The sequence below is a fragment of the Sardina pilchardus genome, chromosome 8 (genome assembly GCF_963854185.1).
Source record: "Sardina pilchardus chromosome 8, fSarPil1.1, whole genome shotgun sequence".
In the NCBI taxonomy this organism is placed as follows: Eukaryota; Metazoa; Chordata; class Actinopteri; order Clupeiformes; family Clupeidae; genus Sardina; species Sardina pilchardus.
The window spans coordinates 12134250-12157349 of record NC_085001.1 but is presented as its reverse complement, the minus strand read 5'-3'; the positions used below and the strand labels follow the sequence as shown (position 1 = coordinate 12157349).

At 43.5% G+C, this 23100-nt stretch overlaps 2 protein-coding genes across 2 annotated transcripts in view; one reads left to right on the top strand and one right to left on the bottom strand.

Moving 5' to 3' along the window:
- Positions 1-2015: 2015 nt before the first annotated feature.
- On the bottom strand, positions 2016-11339 carry naaladl1 (N-acetylated alpha-linked acidic dipeptidase like 1). Its single transcript, XM_062542731.1, has 19 exons — positions 10807-11339; positions 10184-10356; positions 9776-9897; positions 8652-8771; positions 8206-8398; positions 7413-7506; positions 7197-7301; positions 6862-6947; positions 6318-6437; positions 5895-5980; positions 5254-5317; positions 5072-5139; positions 4872-4963; positions 4658-4751; positions 3808-3889; positions 3512-3685; positions 2887-2974; positions 2655-2747; positions 2016-2493 (listed from the first exon to the last, which is right to left on the bottom strand). Exons 1-19 carry the CDS (start codon positions 10995-10997, stop codon positions 2316-2318), a joined length of 2223 nt encoding a protein of 740 aa, XP_062398715.1. The 5' UTR covers positions 10998-11339; the 3' UTR covers positions 2016-2315.
- A 2792-nt stretch (positions 11340-14131) lies between these two features.
- si:ch211-102c2.8 (trichohyalin) overlaps positions 14132-23100 on the top strand; it is a 20862-nt gene continuing 11893 nt past the window's right edge. Inside the window, exons 1-19 of the mRNA XM_062543865.1 lie at positions 14132-14136; positions 14467-14582; positions 14726-15040; positions 15657-15749; positions 15925-16032; positions 16399-16488; positions 16569-16653; positions 16786-16918; positions 17277-17351; positions 17461-17553; positions 17819-17931; positions 18659-18782; positions 19826-19945; positions 20158-20283; positions 20942-21130; positions 21515-21577; positions 21753-21848; positions 22125-22226; positions 22888-23070. Coding sequence (XP_062399849.1) covers positions 14132-14136; positions 14467-14582; positions 14726-15040; positions 15657-15749; positions 15925-16032; positions 16399-16488; positions 16569-16653; positions 16786-16918; positions 17277-17351; positions 17461-17553; positions 17819-17931; positions 18659-18782; positions 19826-19945; positions 20158-20283; positions 20942-21130; positions 21515-21577; positions 21753-21848; positions 22125-22226; positions 22888-23070 — 2229 coding nt within the window. The remainder of the gene's footprint in view (positions 14137-14466; positions 14583-14725; positions 15041-15656; positions 15750-15924; positions 16033-16398; positions 16489-16568; positions 16654-16785; positions 16919-17276; positions 17352-17460; positions 17554-17818; positions 17932-18658; positions 18783-19825; positions 19946-20157; positions 20284-20941; positions 21131-21514; positions 21578-21752; positions 21849-22124; positions 22227-22887; positions 23071-23100) is intronic.

The following is a 23100-nucleotide window of genomic DNA, read 5'->3' as shown; positions in this document are numbered from 1 at the left end:
CTATTCATCTCGCCCAGGGCTCAGGACCAAGAGAGGCTGAACCACCGGCAGCCAAGTGCCTTTCAACTGGAAGGACTTTCATTAAATGATCTCAAAACTTACACAACCATTTTTATGGTGCCAAGAAAGGCTTTAATACAAAAAAACCTTGCACCTGAAAAACGACGATCCATAATTAAACAGATTTTTCCCAGAGTTTTGTGTGGTGTCTGTGCCAAAAACAACTCCTGTGTTTACACAGCTCTCACACATTATGTGAAACTGGATGATAAGCACTGAACATATTCAGTGTTGTGTAATGGCAGTGTCAGTAGCGCTCCTACACACAGATGTCTTTGAGACATCAGAGCTGTAAAGTGTGGGGGTAGTCAGCTCATGTGTCAGTGACTAATGCCAACTTTGTGCTCTCTAACTCTAGAGTTACCAAACTGTCTTTCCCAAAGTCACTGTTGGACAAAAAAAAAAACTGTTGAAAAGGGAGCACAGATGGAATGAGGAACCTCCATCTTCTTGGTGCTTTTTAAGGTTTGAAGGGACAGTCAGGGACCTTCTGTCAGTGTAGCTTCTGTTACCCGGAATAATTCAGCCGCTGGTGGATCGCCGTGGGTGGGATGACCCATAAAATCTATATGAGCGACTGGCTGATTGATTGTAGGCCACGGTGGTTCCATTAGAATCTTTGAAGGCCAGCAGTGAGAATTTGAACTTGATGGATGTCGCCACTAGAAGCCATTGAACTACATTATAATGAGCAGAGGCCAGGGGGGGACCGTGAGCATTTGAACAAGCTGAGGAAGTTTACCATGCCACAATCCATGGCTGATCACTTAGCACAGAACGACAAAAGTAGGCTAATGCTACAAGGTTACAAGTGCTGAGTTGAATAAATTGCATTCATTTCTCTGTGCTGCCTCTTCTACAGTAGCCTATGCATTAGTCCAGGGAGACCATCATCCATTAAATTACATGGCATGTTGACAAGGATTCAGGAAGGAGTCACATACTGTATCTAGTGCAGGCTTTCAAAGTGGGGAAATCTGAAAAATTAACTGAGACTAAAAAATAACATCAGTATTATGAGTTGTGCAATCGTCAAGGTGTATTAAAGTATCTACATCAGGTGCATATTTAAAGGACACAAATAGTGAGAGATGTAAAAGGATTCCACTGAAACATTTCAGACATAGCTGACTGATTGATTGATTCCAGACAGGGTCACGGTTACTAGATGGACCGTATGTTTTACAGCACACAAGAGTAGGGTGTGGGTTCTGAATCAGTGTCCTGTGGCTCCACAAGGGTTCAGCAGAGCTCTCTTCTTGCCTTTTCAGGACCAGCTGCTTTTTTAGGGACTTCACAAACAGGCTTCTCTTTGCCCCCTGGTGGTGTATTTCAGGACTGCACTGCAGTGGACACCAACTGAACAAAGGGAGTTTGTAACCATGGTTTGGCTGGCAGGTTTCCCGCTCTTTATGGAAATTACATCATGTCATGATCAACATAACATCACCTCAACTCATCATCAATCCACATGGCAATAAAATGAACCAAACGCAGTGCATTACTGCATCACACACACACACACACACACACACACACACACACACACACACACACACACACACACACTTCTTTTGCATTCTGATGATGTAGAAAATGTATATCTGGCACTCTAAACAGTTTGATCTTTTGACACACACAATGTGTGTTATTTGGTAAGTATGGATAGCCTAACTTGTTTTTGTGCTTCTTTTCCTCATCAGAGACACTGCAGCAGTTACAGCATAAAATGCTTTACACTATGAAACAAGCTTTAGACACTTTATTATATATATACACAGAAATTGAATATACAGCCACCACATCTTCACTGTAATTAAGTGATTTATGCATGACTAACGAAAAAAAAGTGGTTTCAAATGGTTTAACAATAGGAGTGTAGGAAAGGACTTTGGATTCTATCATCATCATATTGGAAAAAACGTAAAAAAGAATTATTACATTTTTAAATTAAATTTAATCAAACTTTAACAATCCCTCTCAGCTGGAGTAGTGGTGACCTCCTGCTTCACAGAAGGAGTTCCATGCGCGCCCCGCTCGGTAAAAAAGAGGACTAGACATCATGTAGCATTCTTAAGTAGGGTTCAGACCAAAGTTTCCCGACGAGACGAGAGGAGCCGCGACGTTCTAAAACCTTACAGCTGCGACTAAACATGTTGAATGCTCTGCGACGGCTTGCAACTACGAGCAACATTTAATTCACACCGCCGGAACTCGGTCTCGTCACGTTGGGAATCTTTGGTATGAATTGAGCCTTAGATGACATCCTCTATAGTGCTGGCGGCCCCTGCAATAGCCTGCACCAGGATGGACAGGTGCTTATGGGCCTGACTCCAGTCGGCCGCTAGGCTCGTGCTCTGGGCACGCTCAAAGGCATCTGCGAGGCCAGGGAAGGTGGCTAATCCTGAGGATTTTGAAGCCCAGATCACGTGCCTGTGGGAGAAATTGGAGCATTAAAGGGAGGGATTGGGGATTGGAGATTACGGCACAGAGAGTTGTTACAAGATGGATGGATAGAGATGATGGATAGAGACGATAGATCGAATGCAGAAGATGTTGTGTCAGACATCAAGGCGAGGCAAACTGTTCCTCACCTAAATCCATATTTGTCAGGAAATGCCAGAGGATCCAGGAAAGCTCGATCCAGGAGCATCAGTTGATCGTTGATCTTACGAACATCAAGAGGCCTTTTGAGGGAATGCAGACAGAGCAAAGATCCATTCACTTAGGACAACACCCCTATATGATAAGAACCGCCCTCAGTTCACCCAAACAACTGAGTTCAGTGTTTGACCTTATGAAAATATATTGCAGATCCTCACTCACGTCACTTTTGAAAGATCAAGGTCTTGGATGACACTGTTCAGCTTGTCAGCTGCGGTGCGGAACCTTTTTACAGCTTGGCTCAGTGGCTCTGAGGAGGGCATAGGAAGGTGCACACACAGTTATTGATTGATTTACTTTATCGTGTTGTTGACCGTTCTCCTATTTACTCTCCCTTCTCAGCTCAAATCAGTGACCTACTCTATATAACGGTCTCTGTTTCATTTTGAGCTTTTGTTTTTTTTCACTTGTCCTTTATCTAACTAGTGGGCTGGGAATCACTGGTAATTGGCCACTGGCTATGGTTTAGGTCAGTGGTTCTCAAACTGTGGTACAGGTATCACTGGTGGTACGCGGACTCTCTGTTGTGGTACTCTGGGAGTCTCCAAGATGTTTTATTTCATGAAGACAAAATAATCACTTCAAATGATATACAAATATATATTATGAATAATGGTTCAATTTAAACTAGTTTTTGTATTTCTTGAAAAAAAACAACAACAACAAAAAAACAAAACAATACAAAACAGTATGTCCTATGTGAAATATTTAAATTGGCTTATGCTACTTTATTTAAATGCTGGTCATAATGGTTGTACTTGGAGAGCCACTGGTTCAGGTAACCTACCAATGGAAATCTGATGCGCAGCTAACTCGTCCTTGAAGTTTGTCACGGCCACACTAAGGTAACCCTCCAAACTTTCAGCGTAGTCGCGGCAGTTGAAGGGCAGCACAAGGCTATCGGCTAGACGCAACAGAACATTCCCTGCGGTCCTGGCGACTGTCTGGTGGCTGGTGAAACCTGTGAGGGAAAACAAAAGAAAGAGGAAGTAGCATCCGAGGAAATATATTGATATATTGGGGTGGTGGTGGTGGTGGGGGGGGGGGGGTATTTAAATGAAATTGAAATAAAACATGCCATACCTGGATCGATGTAAGTAGCTGAGTAGTTAAAGGTGTCATATGCAGTGTGATAGGCTGGGTAGATGCGGGCGTTAGTTTTACTCTGAAACAACATCCAATTATATAGCATTCATTCAGCATTTACTGATAAGATCAAATGAGTGTCCACTGATAATGACATTGCATTTTTGCATCCTGTGGAGGGAAATGAAAATGTTTCCCTTTCAATAAGTGAAGCTGAAAGTTTCCATTTGAATAATGTAGTTGTGTTAGGGCAATATGCAGTACACACACAAGCAATGTTTTTATTTTTATCTGACCTCTGACCTGAAGTAAGGATTTGTTATTGTGAATTGTGTATATGCCAGATAGTGCACCACTCAGGAGTGCACAGTTGTGAAGAGCACTGCAGAGGAGTTGTGTGCACAGAACTACTGTATATGTAGTGCAGTATACTGTACTACACCTTGGTTAGCAAACAAAGACAACATTTTAAAAAGCATGGCTTGAGGCGGCAGTGGCTCAGGAGGTAGAGGAGTCGTCCAGTAACTGGAAGGTTGCTGGTTCGAGCCCAACTCCTCCTGACCTTGTCGAAGTGTCCTTGAACAAGACGCCTAACCCCAGTGCTCCCGATGAGCAGGTTGGCGCCTTGCATGGCAGCCTCCGCCATCGGTGTGAATAGGTAAATGTGTGGCATGATATGTAAAGCGCTTTGGGTGCTTGCAGAAGCCGATAAAAGAGCAGTCCATTTACCATTTAGCATTTATAATGCAATTAATGGGAGATACATGACAAGTTAAATAAAGGAAAAAAGGAATAGGAATAGGAAAATAAATGTAAATATGGGAATGTATAGGAATTTGTTTCATACCCTATCATAGGTGTAGGCAAAGTCCATTGAGGTAATACCCAGAAAATGCATGAAGGCAGCGTAGTCACTTCCTGCCCCTGTCAGGTATCCAACACTAGCAATGAAGCACAGAACATCTTTGATGCCACTGACAAGACATCAAGTCTCTTATTCCAGTCATTAATATAAAACTCTGTTGATATTAGAGCAGCACAACAAGCACTGTGGGACATACCTCGGTATAATTCCGTAAGTGGGACTGCTGCGGTTGAAATAGCGAATCCAGTTATCGTACACCGATATTGAGTCAGATCCAGGAGTTTTTACCTGAAGTAATAAAGATATAAAAAAGGCTTTTTGGTCAGTTTGTGTGTCTCCTCACTAGGTCATTTGGAGCTCACAAGAAATCAAATCAAATCTCTTCCCTGAGTGTACCTGCTTTGAGGCAGTGAAGATAACGCTTTGGGCTGAGGGGGAGCCCAAGGCACGGAGAGTGGCATTTGCTGCGGAAGAGAGCAGTTACTTGACCCATACTACTGGTAAAAAGCAGTGCTGCACATGAATGGTGTCTGACAAATCTTAATACTGGCATTCAAATGAGAAAGATGTACCCTTACCAAATACAGAGATGTCCACATTAATGTAGGCAACAGTGCGCTGGAATAGCTTGCTGTAGTACTCCTGTGGGATGGAGAGGATAAGGGGCTTGACTCTCTTTTAAAATGGAGGCAACCACAGCAGGCTCCACAGCAGTGAAAGAACTCAAACAGAGATGATTAACTACTACTGTATTTGGACAGCCCATTCGAGTCTATTTGTATTGTAGTGATAGTCTAGACATAGGATATAATGTCTCTGTTTATCTGTAAATGATTCAGTACCTGCATGTTGACCACTGTCCTTAAAAACCGATTGAGTTACTACACAGTATGAGACAAACGTTACAAAAATACAACCTAATCCACCAACAGAAACCCCACTCAACTCAAGATTCTGAGTAAAGTCATTTATTGGCATTCTGGAATTAAGTCTGGACACTGATTTCTTGCCTGTGTACATTACCTGCCTAGGGTGCCAGAAAATATCTGATTTAAGATTAATTTTCTTAAGTTTGTGACAAACAGCCACTAAACAAATATGTGCACATTTACTATTGCCCAAACATACAGTTCATTAGTATAACGAGATTTAAAGATTTCTAAACTCTAAGACCAAGTTTTAACTTGTGGGATAGATAAACAAACAGAATCAGGCTGACCTCTGTATACTCTGCTGAGCCAATGAGGCCAAACTCCTCGGCTCCCCAGCTCCCAAAGATGATGGACCGACGAGGCCTCCATTTGCCTTGCACAAACAAAAACTCATATAGGTCATCAGCAATAAGTTAAATTCATTTTATTTTCTTTTTTAATGCTGAATTACGTAAAATATGTATCTTATGACTGTGTCTTTTTTAAACGTATACTGTACACAGTATATGAGCTTGATAGGACACAGAAGGGTGGGTCAGGAGATGAGCGGAAGAGAGCGAGATGGGGAATGCGTTGAGGAAATGACCTCAGGTCGGACTCAAACCTGGGTTCGTTCCCCTGGGGTAGTATTGCGTCTTTGAGGTCTACATTCCCCAACTGAGATATGAAGATGGCTGATTCATGCTGTGATGCCACCTCTGTAGGCTTACCTTCCTTCACCATCTTGCCCAGTACTCTGGTGATCTCCAACATGACGGAGGTGCCACTGCTGGGGTCTATGGCTCCATGCACCCAGCTGTCTCTATGGTTACCATAGATGACATACCTGTCTGCAAGAACATTCATCCGCGTATTCAAATGTAGTTCTAGTCAATGCACTGTTAGAAAGGCAAATATCTCACGCCTCAACTGACTCTTCCCAGTGATATAGTTCTGAAGGGACATTAAATATGGCAAACAAAAGAGATGTACATTTATGATATGCTGATACAGTGCTTTACTTTCTCCCACGACACATCCTGCGCATAGTTTACTTGTTTTTACATGCTTTCCTCACAAAAAACACACTAACAGCACTTTGGTCATCTGTTGTTGTTTTTTAAATGTTCTATATCTCTACAAATAAATTGACATTGGCATTGACAAAAACATATGCACCTTAGTTTAAAACAAAGTGTGCACCAATGTGTTGAGGAGGTGTACAGTATGTGTGCAGAGGAGAACAGGGCACCATGCACCACTGTCCACACTCACCTGGCTCCACACTCCCTCGTATTACACCCATCACATTAGCGGAGTTCTTTATCTCCTCTCGGTTGTAGATATCCAGCTTTACATCACTGAAATGAGCATGAGAAACAGGTCACAGTGTACACAGCAGCTGTAGCCTTGGTGGCTTGGGATGTGCACGTATCAGTCAGAATTTCTATTAATTCTTCTGTGAATTTATATCTAGCATTGATTATATAGATTTCTATAGATAAATCTGCTATCTTAAACTGGCATTCATCCTTGTGATAATGTTCACATACTGGACAGAGTAACAGGGTCATACTTGAATCAATACTGATCTGTTAAAGCATCCACACCTGTTACTGAATTTAGACGAAGCTTGAAATCCTGGCCCTCCCATGTTGTACGAACAGTTGAATGCTCCTCTCCATTCAGTTGGAGATGCTTCCCCACCCAGTTCACTATAAAAAAAAAACGAAAAACAGTATAAACAAAGTGACAGAGGTGACAGTTAAAGGGGAATTCATGGCTCTGGTTACCCAAAACAGCCCAAAGAGCAGTGACACACTTACCAGATTAAAGCATAAGCATCCTCAAAACCGATAGGCTGAGTTGGGATAGGAGGAATGCCTGTTATGTCTTCTGGTGGAATTCTGTAGGTGTCCTCTGTGAAAAAGTTGGTGTGATTAAAAAAAAAATCAGGAGAACGAAGTCATGGACAGAAAACAACAAATTATTTCAAAGTGTAATTCTTAGTTCTTTGAGACAATATTCACATTGTCATGCAGCATTATTTAACAGATGGATCAATAAATCTGTGCTTTAATGAAGATCTGATAACACAAGGCATGCTCTATCAAATAGTCAATCACATCCCTAAGGGCTAATTATTATTATGCATTTAGGATTTAGGATTTTATTTGGGATCCCCATTAGCCTGCAACCAGCTATTCTTCCTGGGGTCCTATCAATCATTCACTTACATCATAATTTGCATATGAAACATAAACATCGCACCACTTGACGCACACAACCACATACAAGAAAAAGAATATACATTGAGACAAATACAGAAAACAAAAACAAAACATTCAACCAGACTATGACAAAAACTAAAATAGACAGGATTTGCTCCTAAGGTTAAGTTCCATTGTATACATTTTATAATGTTAATAATCCTACCTCATCGGCTATTAGTGACACACATTTCAACAATTTAGTGATCTTACATACTTAACTCATATATTAATAGTAATTCAAACCAACACACCTATCACGACTCATAGGCAAAACAAGGCAATTATGTTGCATTCCTTGACAAAAGATACTGGAGGTCCTACTGCTTCTGAAAACATTGTCTGTTACCTTTAGCTGCTAAGTAGGGTGTCAGTAAATCGCCAAAGTCTGTGTTGAAGGATCCTCTCTCCACACCAGAAGGAGGGAGGTACCACGAGTGAGGGTATGTCTCATTTATGTCCGACATCTTGCCGTCATTGATGTCACCAGGGTCTGTGTAGACCAACACGCCGATGACTCCAAACGGTGCAGCATTGATTGCCTATAGACAGACACCAACACATCAGACATTGTGGAAGGCAAGCACTCAATATGGCAGGCACGTCTTACCGTCATTTACAGACTATTAGCCGCGGCTTATACATTGACAAAGTCTTCCGCTATGAGGTTGATACACTGGGACAGTTAGGTATCTACAGTATATGGTTTTGTTTCTTTTAACTTGCATAAAACACAGCCCTGCAGCTTATACACAATGTGGCTAATACACGGGAGATTACTGTATCACATCTCACCTTTGCTGCTCTTCCTGCACCACCGTATCTGACAATGGCTATTGTATCGCGAAGGTCCACTGTCTTGTTCAGGTGCTCATAATCACTGGTTTTACCTTGATTGGCATATACGAGCTTCCCCTGCAAAAAGTTGCCACATCATCTCAAAACCACATATACAAACAAGTTACAGATATTTATTACAGTATAACATATCATTTGTGCAGTTGTTTGCATAACAACTGCAGATGTTTCATCTGTAGTAGTAGTAGCAGTGCTTATCATTCTGACTTATGAGGAGACGTAAGAATATGCACTGCTATTAATACATTGAATGGCAAAAAAATGTAGAAGGACTGAGGGGTGAAGTTTCAGGACAGGCCTAAAATCCACTATAACTTTTACAGGTGAACTTAATGTGACCTCTACTTTTTTGAATGTACTGTACATGTCCAACAATTCAGTGTTTCAGTACATGTCCAACAATTCAGTGACAAAATGTGTCTTCGACGACGTCCTCTTTTATCAGATGATACCTGAAATAAGACTTCTGATAACAGTATCTTATCAAAAAGTATGTGATAACGTATCTCTTGTTGAAAGCTTTCCATCAGCTCCACTGCTTTGTCATGGTGTGAATATGTAAATGGAGGGACTTCAGAGGTCATGGCCCTTTTCCATTCAAGAAGTGATGTAAGTGTAATAGTCATGTGGCTTTTATAAGAGGTAACGACATTAACTCGATTGCTATGAGGTAACAACAGTTGCTCCTAAAATGGAAGAGGACGAGCAGACATTTGAACGGTCTGTTAGGCTGGGTGAACCCTGCCTGACCTGCTGGCGAATTTGGATTTCGCCGGGCAGCTCAAGCTGGAAACCTGCACATCTATCTCCCCTGTTTCCTGTCCACAGCCTTTGGGTCCAATCACAAACTAGCTTATCCACGTACCGGATCATTGGTCTGATTGGTTGAAGGACTATCCAAGCGTACAGTCATTTGAACTATGCCCATTGATCTCGCCTCTTGTGCAGTAAAAATAAAGTGTGACTCCCCATACTAATGTTCAATCTTAAAAGACTGAGCTTAGTATGTTGATAGCAAGACTAACTGTCTGTTGCTTTGTTGAAAATGTGAAAAGACTCACCTTTGGGTGGCCAGCAGGCCCATAGGCTGCATATGGCTGAACCACCGCTGGATCTTCTTGGTCTGGTGTATAGGCCTTTTCCTTTTCACGGGCCGTGTACTGGACAGCATTTGAGGCACTGACTTCAACACACAACACAATATCTTAGTCAGTACTGGAATATGGTGGTATTTCATTCAGCTTTGCCATGATGCAAGTCACAAAGCCCAGATGGCTGTATCTTTATATCTTCACATCAGCGTTATCTCTACATCTTTACAACTGTACAGCAATGAAGTGTGACCATGACTCAGGCAATAAAGTGTCTATAACAAAGTTAAAATATTTGTTTTTTGAAAAACAGCTATGCTGTGAGCTATGTGTTATCTCCAGATGTACGGTAATACATTTTTAATCATTGGAACACACCTACAGTCACTTTATTGGGTTGGGTTTCATCTGGGAAAGACAGATAGACCTTGTAGTCCTCTCTCCAGGCTTGGTCCAGGCCACTCACAGAGTCCTGCCATCTTGTCAGCATGTACTGCACTGTCTGCTCATCTCCTGCAGTAGTGGCCATGTGAGGGACTTTGGTCAGCTCTCTGTGGTAGAGGAAAAACATAGAGTACTGTAGCATGCAGTAATTGCAATGAAGGACACAACCATGCACAGTATTTCATCTATATTTCACTTTGTCACATTCAACACTTTGTGACACTGTGTGTGTAACAACATTAGCAACATTCAACAAATTGTAACAACATAATTGTAAACTCTTTACACTATATGATAAGATATAATTAGGCCTATATATATGAAAGGCAGCCTTTTGTAGTGAAGTTAGTAATTGTATCAGTCTGAGCAAAAAGTAAACATTCACTTGAGGTACTGGGCACTTAAACTCTTAAACATCTCTTAGTGTTCTCCAGCCATGATACCACCAAAAAACTCTCCATATCAGCACAGATCAAATGCAGTGTTTATTATTCCTCTACAACAAGTGATGAGCCTCTCCATGTCCACCGTGCTCCTAATAGCCTGACTCCACTCACCTGAGATTCTCCTGAATCTCCAAGTTGCTCACTTCAGCAATGAACTTCTCGATAAGACTTTCGTCCACATCTTTGGAGAGTTTGCTGACCCAGTCAGGAGAGTTGTTTGTCTCGATGCCAAAGTGTCCGATGAGAATACCCACCGCAAATACTACCACTCCACCCACCCCAAACAGCAGATATTTCAGCATCCTGCCACCGGCAGTGAAAGTCTAATAACTATAACTGTTTCACACTTGAGAGGACAGTCGCTTATGAGGCCTCTGTGGGTCAAGATCAAGGGTTGACAATTCAGTAGGACTCCACCTGCCCATCCTAAAAGATCTCAACTCCAATGAGCAGACAGCGGTCGCAGAATATCCGCATGCAGGTTTATTCATTAATGAGTCTCCAGAGTTCTATGTTAGATGGACTTTATCCTACTCATTCTCCAAACACACATAAAACAGACACTTTCCTCTACATTCAGTCTGTAGCACTGTGAGCAAAACCACTACTACTTTTTCTCCCCTCTTTTCTGGATATTGCACTGTGCGTCTGTTGGTTTAAAGAAATATATTCGCACAGCTCAAGATTGCACGATTAAATTATAGCAGGTTTTTTTTTTTTTTTAAAGTAAGGTACAAAGTTGCATCTTTATTCTCAACACCACAAAAACCTATTCACATAAACGGGCTTGAGGTAGAGTGAATCTCGCCTCTACTTTTACATGAGCCTGCACAATACCTGTCGATGTCCTCAGATCCTGTTTAATCCTGACAAACTGGATCACAGTGTGGTAGCAGACAAGAGAGGCCTGCAATGAGCTGTCAAAACAGGTAAACAAATAGGGGTCTCACTCCCTGCCAATCACGGACACAGAGTGTGTGCAGCATCATCAAAGACCCTACATATCCCAATCATGCACGGTTTCCCTTCTTCAATCAAAGAGACATTAGGGCCTTCACATCAGCAGGCTCAAGAACACATACAGTATATCCACAACATCATAAGTGAACACTAAGACCCATTAGCCCACCTAACCCATTCCCCTTCTACAACCATGGAGCCCTTCACTCCCTCATCTTTACAACATGGCCTTTCGCAAGGCTATCTGCCTCGAGTCTCTCTGCCCTTATCTTTTGCACTTGACATTTATCATCTGTTCATCGCCTATTTATAAACCGTGTAGATATTGTCTAAACAGCACTTTATATTTGCACTTCTGGCAAAACTATATTTTGTTGTATTGGTATTTCATTTGTGAAGTGAAAATACAGCTGAATTTACTGTAATATTTCTATTTATTTGCTTTGTTTGTTTGCTTTATTGGCAGGGGTGTGAAAAGGCAGACAAGACAGGAAGCGAGTGGGAGAGAGAGATGGGGTAAGATGGGGAAGTGACCTGGGTTGGACTCGATCCCAGCCCTACGGGCGCTTAGATCCACGTGCTATGAGTGCTGTTACCAGCTGCACTGAAAGGTTACAAAAATCAAAACCCCAAAGTTACCTTGCATTAAGCAAAAGGAGTCCCTGGGCTTAAAAGTGTCAAAGTGTAAAATGTGTTACGAATAACCTTCAAAATGAAGGAGAGTGTCCATTCTGTATTCCTGGTCATCATCATGGTCAAAATTATGCATGATGATAGTTCAAAAATATATGTATTCTACCTTATTTTATTAGACTATACTAGTTGATTTAATTAAACTATTGCAGGTCCATTTTGTTGAACCATCTGCAGCACAAGTCAGTGCACTCTTTATGAGTGAGGTTCCATCCTCAACATAGCCTACCATCAAATCTGGCCTCACCTGAACATGGAATACAGGAATTAACAATTCAGCCACCCACAACACCATCTCCAACACCTTCAAACGTGTTTCAGAGAGCAGGACGTTCAAGGTGCAGGTGACATGATGTCCATTGTACGCCACAGGCATCAAGGCTGCAGGTTAGCAGCTAAAGGGAAATCATGGCAGCGGACCATAACAGCGGACCAGCGGCACATAGAAGTTGCCGCTCTGCATCGCGCTTCACACTCAGCCAATCGACGAGCAGCTTGAAAGCCGTGGGTGGGATCCGTATGTGTGTGTTTACCCGTTTCTAGGTGACCACATTCACGTTCATCAAAACTCATTCCTCCACATGAAGAAGCGGGAGTCTTCGAATGTGATTGCACGGTAATTTGGACATTTCTGTTTCAGTGTTTTCTGTTTTGTCTGAAGGCCTACTTGCACTTCTTAAAATTATGCAGAACTCCACGCTTAAATAGCAACAGAGAGGCAAATCCTCAAAATCAAATGCAAACAGTCCAAATCGTGAAGTTATACATAGGCCTACTGCGTTTTAAGGGAGAGATTTTGAGGTTTACTTATTTGTTACATTGTTGCGTTCTCGTTTCCCGTCAGATTTCAGAACAGTCGGACTAGCACTCCCTGACGCAGAAAGTAAATAAATGGCATGTACGTTGCCTTTACTCTATGTTATGACCAATACCAAATCATGACTGAAGGATGTGCCAAACGGTTTATAGGTTGTATCGTGAATTTCTCTTGCATATTGTTATGCTTATTGTAAAAACTTTATAGTTGTGCAAGACCTAGTTTCCAGGACAACGTCATCATCAACACTCAAATGGGCTATGAAAGCTCAGACATCTGGCTGTAACGGCTGTACAGGTGCAGTCGAGGTCTGCAAGGTTAATCATCTTTGTACAAAAACTATTTTCAAGTTTTCAAATGCATAAATAGGCCTTCTCTCTCTCTCTCCCTCTCCCTCTCTCTCTTTCTTTCTCTCTGTGTGTGTGTGTGTGTGTGTGTGTGTATGCATGATGCCATTCTCATCTGGCAGTTATGGCACAAACCAACTACAATGTGGAAGCCGGAGAGGATTTTGAAGATACAGATGAACTGCTATGCACAGGTACTGACTATAACCTTGTTTTCTCATGCACAAAGTACCTCCATGTCTGATCAGTCTTGTGCAAGCTTCAGTGCATTCAAACTGCCTTCTGCTGTTGCAGATGCAGCTCACAGTCGGGGCTTGGCATCTTTAGCACTACCGCGGGACCACTGTGACATGCTCTTGGACGCCATTGATGCTGAACTGAGCCGCCTTCAGGTCAGACACACTATATATGTCACATGCACATGTTTCCAGGGGTTGATCATTATCATCATATGCAATTTAATGCAAATAGCTTTGAGGAATAAGGACTTAACTTAGAACATCAGAAATTCATTCTGTTGTAGGCTACATCATTAGTTAATTCCTGCAATCTAAAAATGCCTGAACTTGTACTGTGATCGAACGATCAGTCAACCTAAGAGAGTCCTGTTCTGGAAAGAATGAGGTAAGGGTTTTCCTATTTGGTCAGCGTCAACTTCAGAATTTTGTTTGTTCATAGGCACATAATCAAAGACATGATGGAGTCTGTAAAGGAGAAGGCGCTAAGAGATTAGGTAAGCGCTTTTTTGGGGATTCAAAACGGCAAAAAAAAATTACTTTTATGGTGTCGATAGAAAAAAATTGCAATTCCTAGAACCCCTTTCTCTCAAAACAAAGCAGGCATATACTGTACAATGGCCCCCTGACTGTGTTTGTCCGTTTAACCTCCAACCTGCAAATGTTCATTTTGGAAAACTGAGAAGCCTGTTTATGTTGTCAAAGCATACCTGTGCAGAAGTCCATCTCTGAGTAAGGACACTGGCTTGGGAAGCACTGGTCCTGCCAACGATGGAGACCACCAGGACACACCCTCCCATGAGCCTGAACGCAAGCGTCCTGCCAGCTCACCTCGTAAGTGGTGCCTTGGCTGATGCCTTGGCCCATGACAAATTCATCTCCTCATACTCACCAGTATGTGGAGTTTAGAACATGTCATCCCCTCTCATCATTTTCTTCAAACCACGGTCTGGTTTCTCGCCACCGTCACCTCACAGCCAGGCCCTCTGGTGGTAGGCAGGACTCGGCGGGACCCTCGGAGAGAGGGGGGAGCAGCGCGACGCCGACCCCAGAGCAGGAGCAGTGCGGGCTGGACGCCCGGACGGAGCAGTGCCGCTGGAGGCTGGAGAGGCTGCTGGGGAGGGCTGACACCAGAGGGCCACCAGAGATCGCCACGTCCACGTCCACGTCCACGCCACCCGGCCCAGACAGCATCTGCACGGAGGACTTCATCGAGCGCTTCAGGGAGGAGACCGTGGACCTGGAGGAGAGGAGTAGAACTGAGTCCACCCAGTCCATGCCACATGATACCGGTAAACATGGGGTCCTAATGTGACAGCAACATGCATGTATGGGACTGGGTCTGTTACGAATACTAAGCTCTGCACCTGGAGCAGGTGGTAGTTATTAGGACCAGTAGTAGGATCAGTATTAAGTTGAACAGGTTAACAGGTTTGGTTGCAGTGCACTGCAGACTATTGATTGCAGGAGGTATCCTAGGGACTGTTTGCACAGTGACGAAAGGCATTTCATTAGTGAGACAGACACTGTGTTGCCTCAAGAGTCTTTTGCTGATGATTTGATTGTTATTATCTTCGTGATTTTGAAACCCAAGTACCTGCTTGAATGAATGTAGCAGATTAAAGAAGATTCAAATATGGTTTTGCCCCAAATGGGAATTGGATTGGCTGTTACTGCTTTACACTAACTGCAACATTTATACATTATAAATTATTACAATATATTATAAATTAAATGAACTAGTCCAAAGCTGAATGTGTCTTACCTATTCCTAGATGTGTTGAATATGCATCCAGTCAGTAAGATGAATCCATGTCATGGTGTTAGTGAATCCATGTAATGATGTGAGTGAGTCTACTACAGACGTCATCATCATGTTGTTTTAAATCTTCTATCGCTTCTGTTCAGCTGCTCTCGACGAGCTTCCGAGTTTCACGGGTGCCACAGATCCGGCGGCTACTGAGAGCGGAAGCATTGGAATTAACGTCAGATACCTGGCAGGTGCTGCAAACCGTTTTCATCCAAATCACTAACTGTAACAACTGTTGACTGGTGACTGATGAACATTACTGTAGGTATTTTCAAAGTTGGATGGCTACAAAATGATTTGGGATGACCCCTGAGAGTTTGCTGGTATTGTATGCCACAGTGATTGTAACACAGTTTCCTCCTATAGGAGTTCCGGTCAGGAACTTTGATGCGGTGACCATAGACAGCGACCTGGACTCAGTGCGCACCGAACAAGTCCATAGGCACCTGCACAAGTCTTTTGACCACAGGAAAGGTACCTCAGGGAAGAGAGAGCTGATTATGATGTCTGTAAAAACAATACTGTGGAGGCTTCCGGTTTGGAACATGTACTGTAGGAACGAGACGTGCAAACGAGGGTCTCCTAAGAACTTTGTCATAAATACCTTAAAACATCTTACTATACACAAACTTGCATCTCAGAAAACAATACTGTGTTTTTCCTCTGCTAAATATGAAAACCCAGAGTATAGTTGTCCCTACTGTTTTGCTGAATCGTAATTGTTAGCATGCTCAGATACTGGATCTGCTCTGCTGCATTGTCACGCCTCATCTCAAGGATGCTTTAAGTCTACACTGTTCCGTCAAACTGATGTGATCTTCTTGTCTTGTCCTTTCTCAGTCATTAAAGCTGTTGAACAAGTGGACAGCATGCTCTTGGACCACAGTGACTGTGACACTCTAGCAGATGAGGAGGGGAGCCAACAGTACAGTATGTGTTGTCGTTTACTAATCTGCACGTGTTTTATAGTGTTTTCTTTGTCCTGATGAGAACAAAATTGTGCTATTTAGGGCCACTGGCCTCTACAGCCACCGTGGGCTCCTGTGGACGGCAGCGCATAGAGAAGTCGCCCCACGTCAGAGGACAACCGTTTAGGTAGCACATCGTTTTTGTGGCTCTGTTGAGAAAAAAATACTAATTACAATTGTTACTAATATGCTTAATGATTTTAAAGGTTGATCTCTTCTTTCTTCTTTCCTTTGCCATTGGCTGATGTGTGGACGTCAGTTCTGATGACAACAGTGAGGAGAGCGAATCTTTCCAGAACTCCAGAGGTGACCATAAAGGTGGAAGACACTCACGGAGCAGTACGCACAGGAGATCGAGAGGAAGTCGGGTCAAACAAAACCGAGGAAACAATGTAAGCAATCAATGTAAACAATCAAAACTGCACTCATTAATAGCTGGTTTAGCTCATTCTAGGCACTGCCCCTCTTTAGATCTATTCTATATTTCTTTCTTCTGTCCTAATTTGCTTTCTATCTTTCCTGTAGTCTTTTTATTAATGTAGTGTGATGATGTGTTGACCTGAATATTAGCTCTTTTGCTAACTCTGGCACATTTACATTTTGAGTGTAAGCAAAGAATGTCAATTGATGTGCATTGTCCCTTTTAAATAAACAAACAAATAAATAAATAAAATTGAAAAAGAAACTGGGTGATTAGACACGGGCACCTCGAAGACAATCAAGACGCATTTTCTCGCCTGTCACTTGCAGCTCTCCTGTGGGTGGCTCCTGGAGCAGATGACCGAGAGACGACTCTTAGAGGAAGCCCTGTCTCATCTCAGAAAGGTGGAGGATGCCGCACACGCCTGGTTAATTGTCCACAAGAGCACCTCCACAATAGGGATCTCAGTCTAATAGTTGTGTTCTTGTGTTGTGTCCCTGTGTGTGCTTGTAGGACAGTGAGAGGGAGGAGAATACATTGCTCATGAAGAGAGCTCAGCTGTGTGAAACAGAGAAATCTCTGGCCGATCTTCTCCAACAACAGCAGGTATTAAATTAGCACGCAATGCCACCTTGTCTTTTTTATATATTCTTAAAAATGTTCTGTTACTCTTGAACATACAAAATAGTGGGACATCCTGGCAGTTCTCAGTTAATTATCTCTGCTTGCTTTTGGGTATGTCTATGTGCGTGTGTGTCTGTGTGTGTGTGTGTGTGTGTGTGTGCCTGTGTGCGTGCCTGTGTGCCTGCGTGCGTGCGTGCGTGCGTGCCTGCGTGTCTTTGTGCATGCATATGCATGTGTGTGTGTGTAGTGCATGTTGCAGCAGCTGGAGCGGCTGAGGCTGGAGGTTGAGCAGAAGGAGAGGGACAGCCAGAGACTCGAGGCCGGCCTGAGGGACAACACAGCCCAGTCAGACACCTCCAGGTCAGAGCCAGGATTGTGTGCACATATTTCAGCTTTTTGAGTTTTATCATTCTTTCTTTTGAGCATACATGCATTATGGACAGCCAAAAGGCCACAAGGAACAACTTGACCTTTTGCCAATTTGACCAATTACACCTCGAACAGGAGAGTATTTGCAGTATCTGTCCATCTCACGAATGTTATGTAAGTGTTGGTAGTGTTAAGTCATTATGTGGCAAAGTATTAACTAACTACGTATAACTTTAACTGTATGCATGATAGATAGTATTAAAGCAACACTAGAGAGTTTTCGTACCTTAAAATAATGTTTCCAAAATCATTTCAGCGGTTCATCAACTCGTAACAGGGTGAACGGCACTTCTGCTTTCGCTTTGCAGCCCTCTATCTGCTATAACCACATTATGTAACTTTTCCAGATCGGGTAGCGTATCTGTAGTTGGATGGAATGAGACATAAGAAACTACAAATTTGACTGGCTTCGATGTCGCAATACATCATACTTTCACAAAATCATGCAACATACTCTACCTTGTCTGTGGACATTGTTTTCTGAATAAACAAATAGCGTACATGCGACAGCAAAAGTGCTTTAGTGTTGCTTTAATAAACTAAGTAATAAAAGGTGTGGCACAGCTATCATGATCTCATTCATATTCTCTTAGTTTTCTTCTCCTCATATAGCGGCATATGTTCTTGTTCCCATCATGGCCGCTGCACTGTGCTTTAGGTGTGAGCTGCGCAGGCTGCAGAGCCAGAGGGACTCGTGTCTGCTGGAGGTCAGAGGTCTGCAGGAGGAACTGGACGCCCTGCAGAGGAGCTGGACAGTCCGGCGGGAGGGAGGGGAGGCCAGGGTGAGAGCCGAGCTCAAGCTGTATCTTACTAGCCTGGCTAGCGCCTACCACTTCTCAAATGATACGTGGTCTGGCAACCAAATGTTCATTTTCTCGTATTTGAAAAAATGCCCAGATCCGTTCTTTGGGCGGCACAGATGTCTATCAAATGTGTCTGTGCATAGCTCATCATCGTCTTGCTTTCCCCCCTGTTCTGTGATTGGTCCCCTATGTCAGGCAAAAATTAGGGCGGTAGTTTCCAGACTGCCTTAGCAGCGTGAATGAAATTGCGCGCAAGGCAGCATGGGAACACCCAGGCTAGTATCTTACGCACTGGGGTCGTACACAGAGGCGTCCCAGGGTAAAGTAAAAAAGAAAAGTTTCTAGAAAGTGAAAGTCCTGCCATATATTCTTTCTACCTGTGCATTTAACACAAGTGAAATCACTAATTATCTGATCTACCTGGCTGCTAATTAGGAATAGCCGGTTTACTAAATGATTGGATGAAATACTTGGCAGGACTTTTACTTTCTGAGCCCGGGATGTCCTCTGGTCGCATGCCTGACACATCTAGCAGAGTTAGACTGCTGAGTTCAGGAGGTGGTGGACGTGTAATGGCACAGAGAGCTCCCATTTTCACAGCTCACAGTTTATGGGTCACTTCTTCCCTCGTTTCATTCATTTACTGCACTACCTGACAATAGGTATTTTTAAAGTTAAGATGATGCGCGCAAAATAATTTGGGAGGACCCTCAATTAAAGGTCTCAGTCAGTGTGAATCAAAGTTGACTAAGTGCCACCTGTTAGACATATCTGAATGCCTTTAATCAGATAGGATAGTAGAGAGAGACAGGAAGTGAGCGGGAGAGAGAGTTGAAGTGGGAAAGGAACACAGGGTGGGAATCGAACCTGGGTCGCTGGTGTGCGGTGCAGGTGCCCCAGCCAGACGCACCACGGCTGGGGCCTTACCTTTTGGATTTTTAAGACGATCAGATCCTGGTCCCAGATGATCAAACCTTTTCCCTTGCCTGACTCTGCAGCTCTCTCATCTTTGTTTTCTCCAGCTGGCTGGTGGAGTGTCTGTGCTGGAGAGGGAGGAGATGGACAGACTCCTGGAGAACGCCAAATCAGACCTGTTCTCAGAACAGCGCCGCTTCAGACACACACTGGACTCCATGTCAGAAGTATGTCTCAAGAGTTTATTCATTGCTTTTGATCAATCACATGTCGCTGAAGTCTGGTAGGTGGACAGTCACAGTTTTCCCTCACTTAACAGTTTCAGGAAGTATGGTCTGGGGTACAACAAGCACTTCATTTATTGTCGTATTAGTCATATTAGTTTAATTCAATCCAATTCAATTTCATAGAGTATGTCCCATTTCTTTATCTTGCTCAGAAGCTGGATGAGGCGCAGCAGGAGTTAGACCAGAGAGAGGAGGAGCTCAGGACCCTGAGGAGGAGGTGCACTGAGCTGGAGCTCCAGCTCACCAACACCAGCAGACAGAGAGAGGAGCAGGAGGAGGTCAGTCTTCTTGCTCTCCTCCTCATCTCACACCATCCTCCTTAGGGAGGAAAGGCATCCAGCTCCCTCCACTGATGCAGAGAAACCATAGACTGACTAAGAGCTATTTGTAGTTCTCCATGGATAGTTACAACTCAAAGGGACACTTCACCGATTAGCATTTAGCTTTGTATCTTTAGAAAACCAGTCATGTTTTTGAATGGTTGTGCATCATTCCCTCAGTTTGCCTTGAGATGGGAGAAATACGGATTTCAATGAAACCCATGAATAGGACTTCCTGCTTTCAATAATGTAAAATGATGATTTTTACATCATTGAAAGCAGGAAGTCCAACATTGAAATCCATATTTCTCCCATCTCAAGGCAAACTGAGGGAATGATGCACGACCATTCAAAAACATGACTGGTTTTCTAAAGATATAAAGCTTAGTGCTAATCGGTGAAGTGTCCCTTTAAGGGCTACTGGTCGTGGACTGTGTTTCTTAGAGGATGCCAGTGTTTTTTTTTCTGTTTCATTATGTGTGATTATTTCACAATGATGTTTATTTAAAAAATGAACAGGGTGACATTGATTTCAACAATATGTGTACGAGTGCATAGACATACTCAGTGGGTTCTGTTAGATTCTCTTTATGGCGAATGTCTTCATACTCCACAGTGCTTGCAGAGACAGCTGAAGGACCAGGAGGGGAGGGTGGGGGCACTTGAGAGGATTGTGGCCCAGAAAGAGGTGCTGCTGCTGGGGCTGCAGGAGGAGAAGAGCGCCCTGCAGATGGAGCTCAGCACTCAGAAGGAAGAGCATCACAAGCAATCCAGTGACATTCAGGAGCAGGGACAGCGTGAAAAGGTTTGGGCATACAGTGCACAATCAAACAGTAATGCTCACATGAGCACACATGAATGCATATGTAGAGGGCAGCCATGGCCTACTGGTTAGGGCTTCGAGCTTGTGAACCGGAGGGTTGCTGGTTCGATCCCTGACCAGTCCACGGCTGGACAGTTCCCTTGAGCAAGGCACCTAATCCCTCACTGTTCCCCGAGCGCCGCTGTTGGGTAGGCAGCTCACTGCTCTGGGTTAGTGTGTGCTTCTTCTCACTGTCTATTCACTGCGTGCTGGATAATTGCAGAGACCGAATTTCCCTCACAGGTTCAAAAAAGCATATATACTGTACTTATACTTAGGTGCTGGGTGATCACATGTAATAACTTGAACTTTATTTCTCCCTCCTAGGAAGAGGCGCTGGAGGCACAGAGGTCTCAGTTGTCTCTGGACCACGAGAAGAATCTTCAACAGGTGAGTGAGACACTTCTGTCGGTATGTATCTAAGTAGCTGGTAATGTACTACTGTATACTATGGGATGTTTTTATTGTTTACATTCCATTGAGGAAGACGGGGTCCCTGTACGCGTCGCAAACCAAACTTCTCATCCCATAAAAATGTTGAGTAGTTATATACAAGTTTTTGCAGGTCCGTTTGCAGGCTCAGGAGCTGAAGTCTGAGGCACTGAGAGAACAGGCCCAGTCCCACACGCAACACATGGAGGTCCTGGAGAGCTGTATCAAGGTCAGTACACCTGGACATGCATCTTCACCTAAACATCTGATTACTGTTATCTTTATGTCTGTAGAGGAGGCTGCTTGGTATTAATATCTGTGCATTCCCACATTTGATAATAGCTAAGGTTATGCCAACCTCTTCAGTCGTCACAAATGACTCCTTATTGGTAAAAATAATGTGGAAATATACAGAGGATACGTTCAGGTTGTCAGTAACTGGCATGGAGCTGGAGATTTAAGGAACGTCCATCTGTTGAATACTAACATCACTCTGTGTCCTTAGCTGAAGGAGGAGGAGGTGAGGAGGCTCACGGGGGCTCTGGGGACACAGGAGGAGGCCAGGAGGAGGCGCGAGGAGCAGCTGAGAGGAGAGACTGAGGAGAAGGTACCAGATAGGTAGACAGAGGTGGACATCCGGGGTGCAGAAAGTGAAAGTCTTGCCAAGTATTTGATCCAACCATTTAGTAAAAAAACAGCTAATCCTAATTAGCTGCCAGACAGATCAGATAATTAGTGATATTATCTGTGTTAAATGCACAGGTAGAAAGAATATGGCAGGACTTTTACTTACTGGACCCTGGGATGTCCACCTCTGCAGATAGATTTAATATCTATTTACTGTACATGGAATTACACACAAGCTGGTAATAGAAGAATCTCCACAAATATGTGCTACTGTTATTCATATTGCCAATTATACCGGCTCCAAATAGCAGGCACTTATAGCAGACATCTAAACTGTGCTAGTGGAGTTTTTTCCAATTCTAGCTTGCTTAGGGTCAACATCTCTCCTCGATCCTCGATGCTCGAATCGCGAGGGGCGTTCCCACTGATCTATAACTAAAACTGGATAGACTATCCCATTGTTGCCGCCCCATCATTCTTTATCTAGATCGGTGAGGACGAGGATCGAGGAAGGAAGGGAGGTTGTATAAAAGCCCTAATGAGAGGCACCCATAGTATGTTGTTGAAGTAGGCTGTTCCCAGACTGTAGTTGAGTACTTTTGCTTGGGGGTGGACCGTGTCTTGTGCCTCTCTGAGGACAGGTGCAGAGGGCCCTGGACCAGGAGCAGAGGAGGTGGGAGGAGCAGAGGGAGGCGGCGCTGCAGGAGCAGCGCAGGAGGATGGAGAGGGAGGCGCAGGAGGCGCAAGCGGACGCGCAGGCCGAGGTGGAGAAGGAGAGGAGGAGCGTGCAAGGCCTTCAGAGCAAAATGCTGGAGCTGCAGACCGTGAGTATAACTAGAGGCAGTAGCTATTGG

Bases quoted from the DNA above. Each gene is read 5' to 3' on its own strand.
- naaladl1 (XM_062542731.1), bottom strand. From the start codon at position 10,997: ATGCTGAAATATCTGCTGTTTGGGGTGGGTGGAGTGGTAGTATTTGCG. The intron at 7,302-7,412 runs GTAAGTGTGTCA...TTTTTTTTATAG, and splicing joins GATGCTTATGCTTTAATCTG to TGAACTGGGTGGGGAAGCAT. The intron at 6,948-7,196 runs GTGTGGATGCTT...TGCTCATTTCAG, and splicing joins TCGTCTAAATTCAGTAACAG to TGATGTAAAGCTGGATATCT.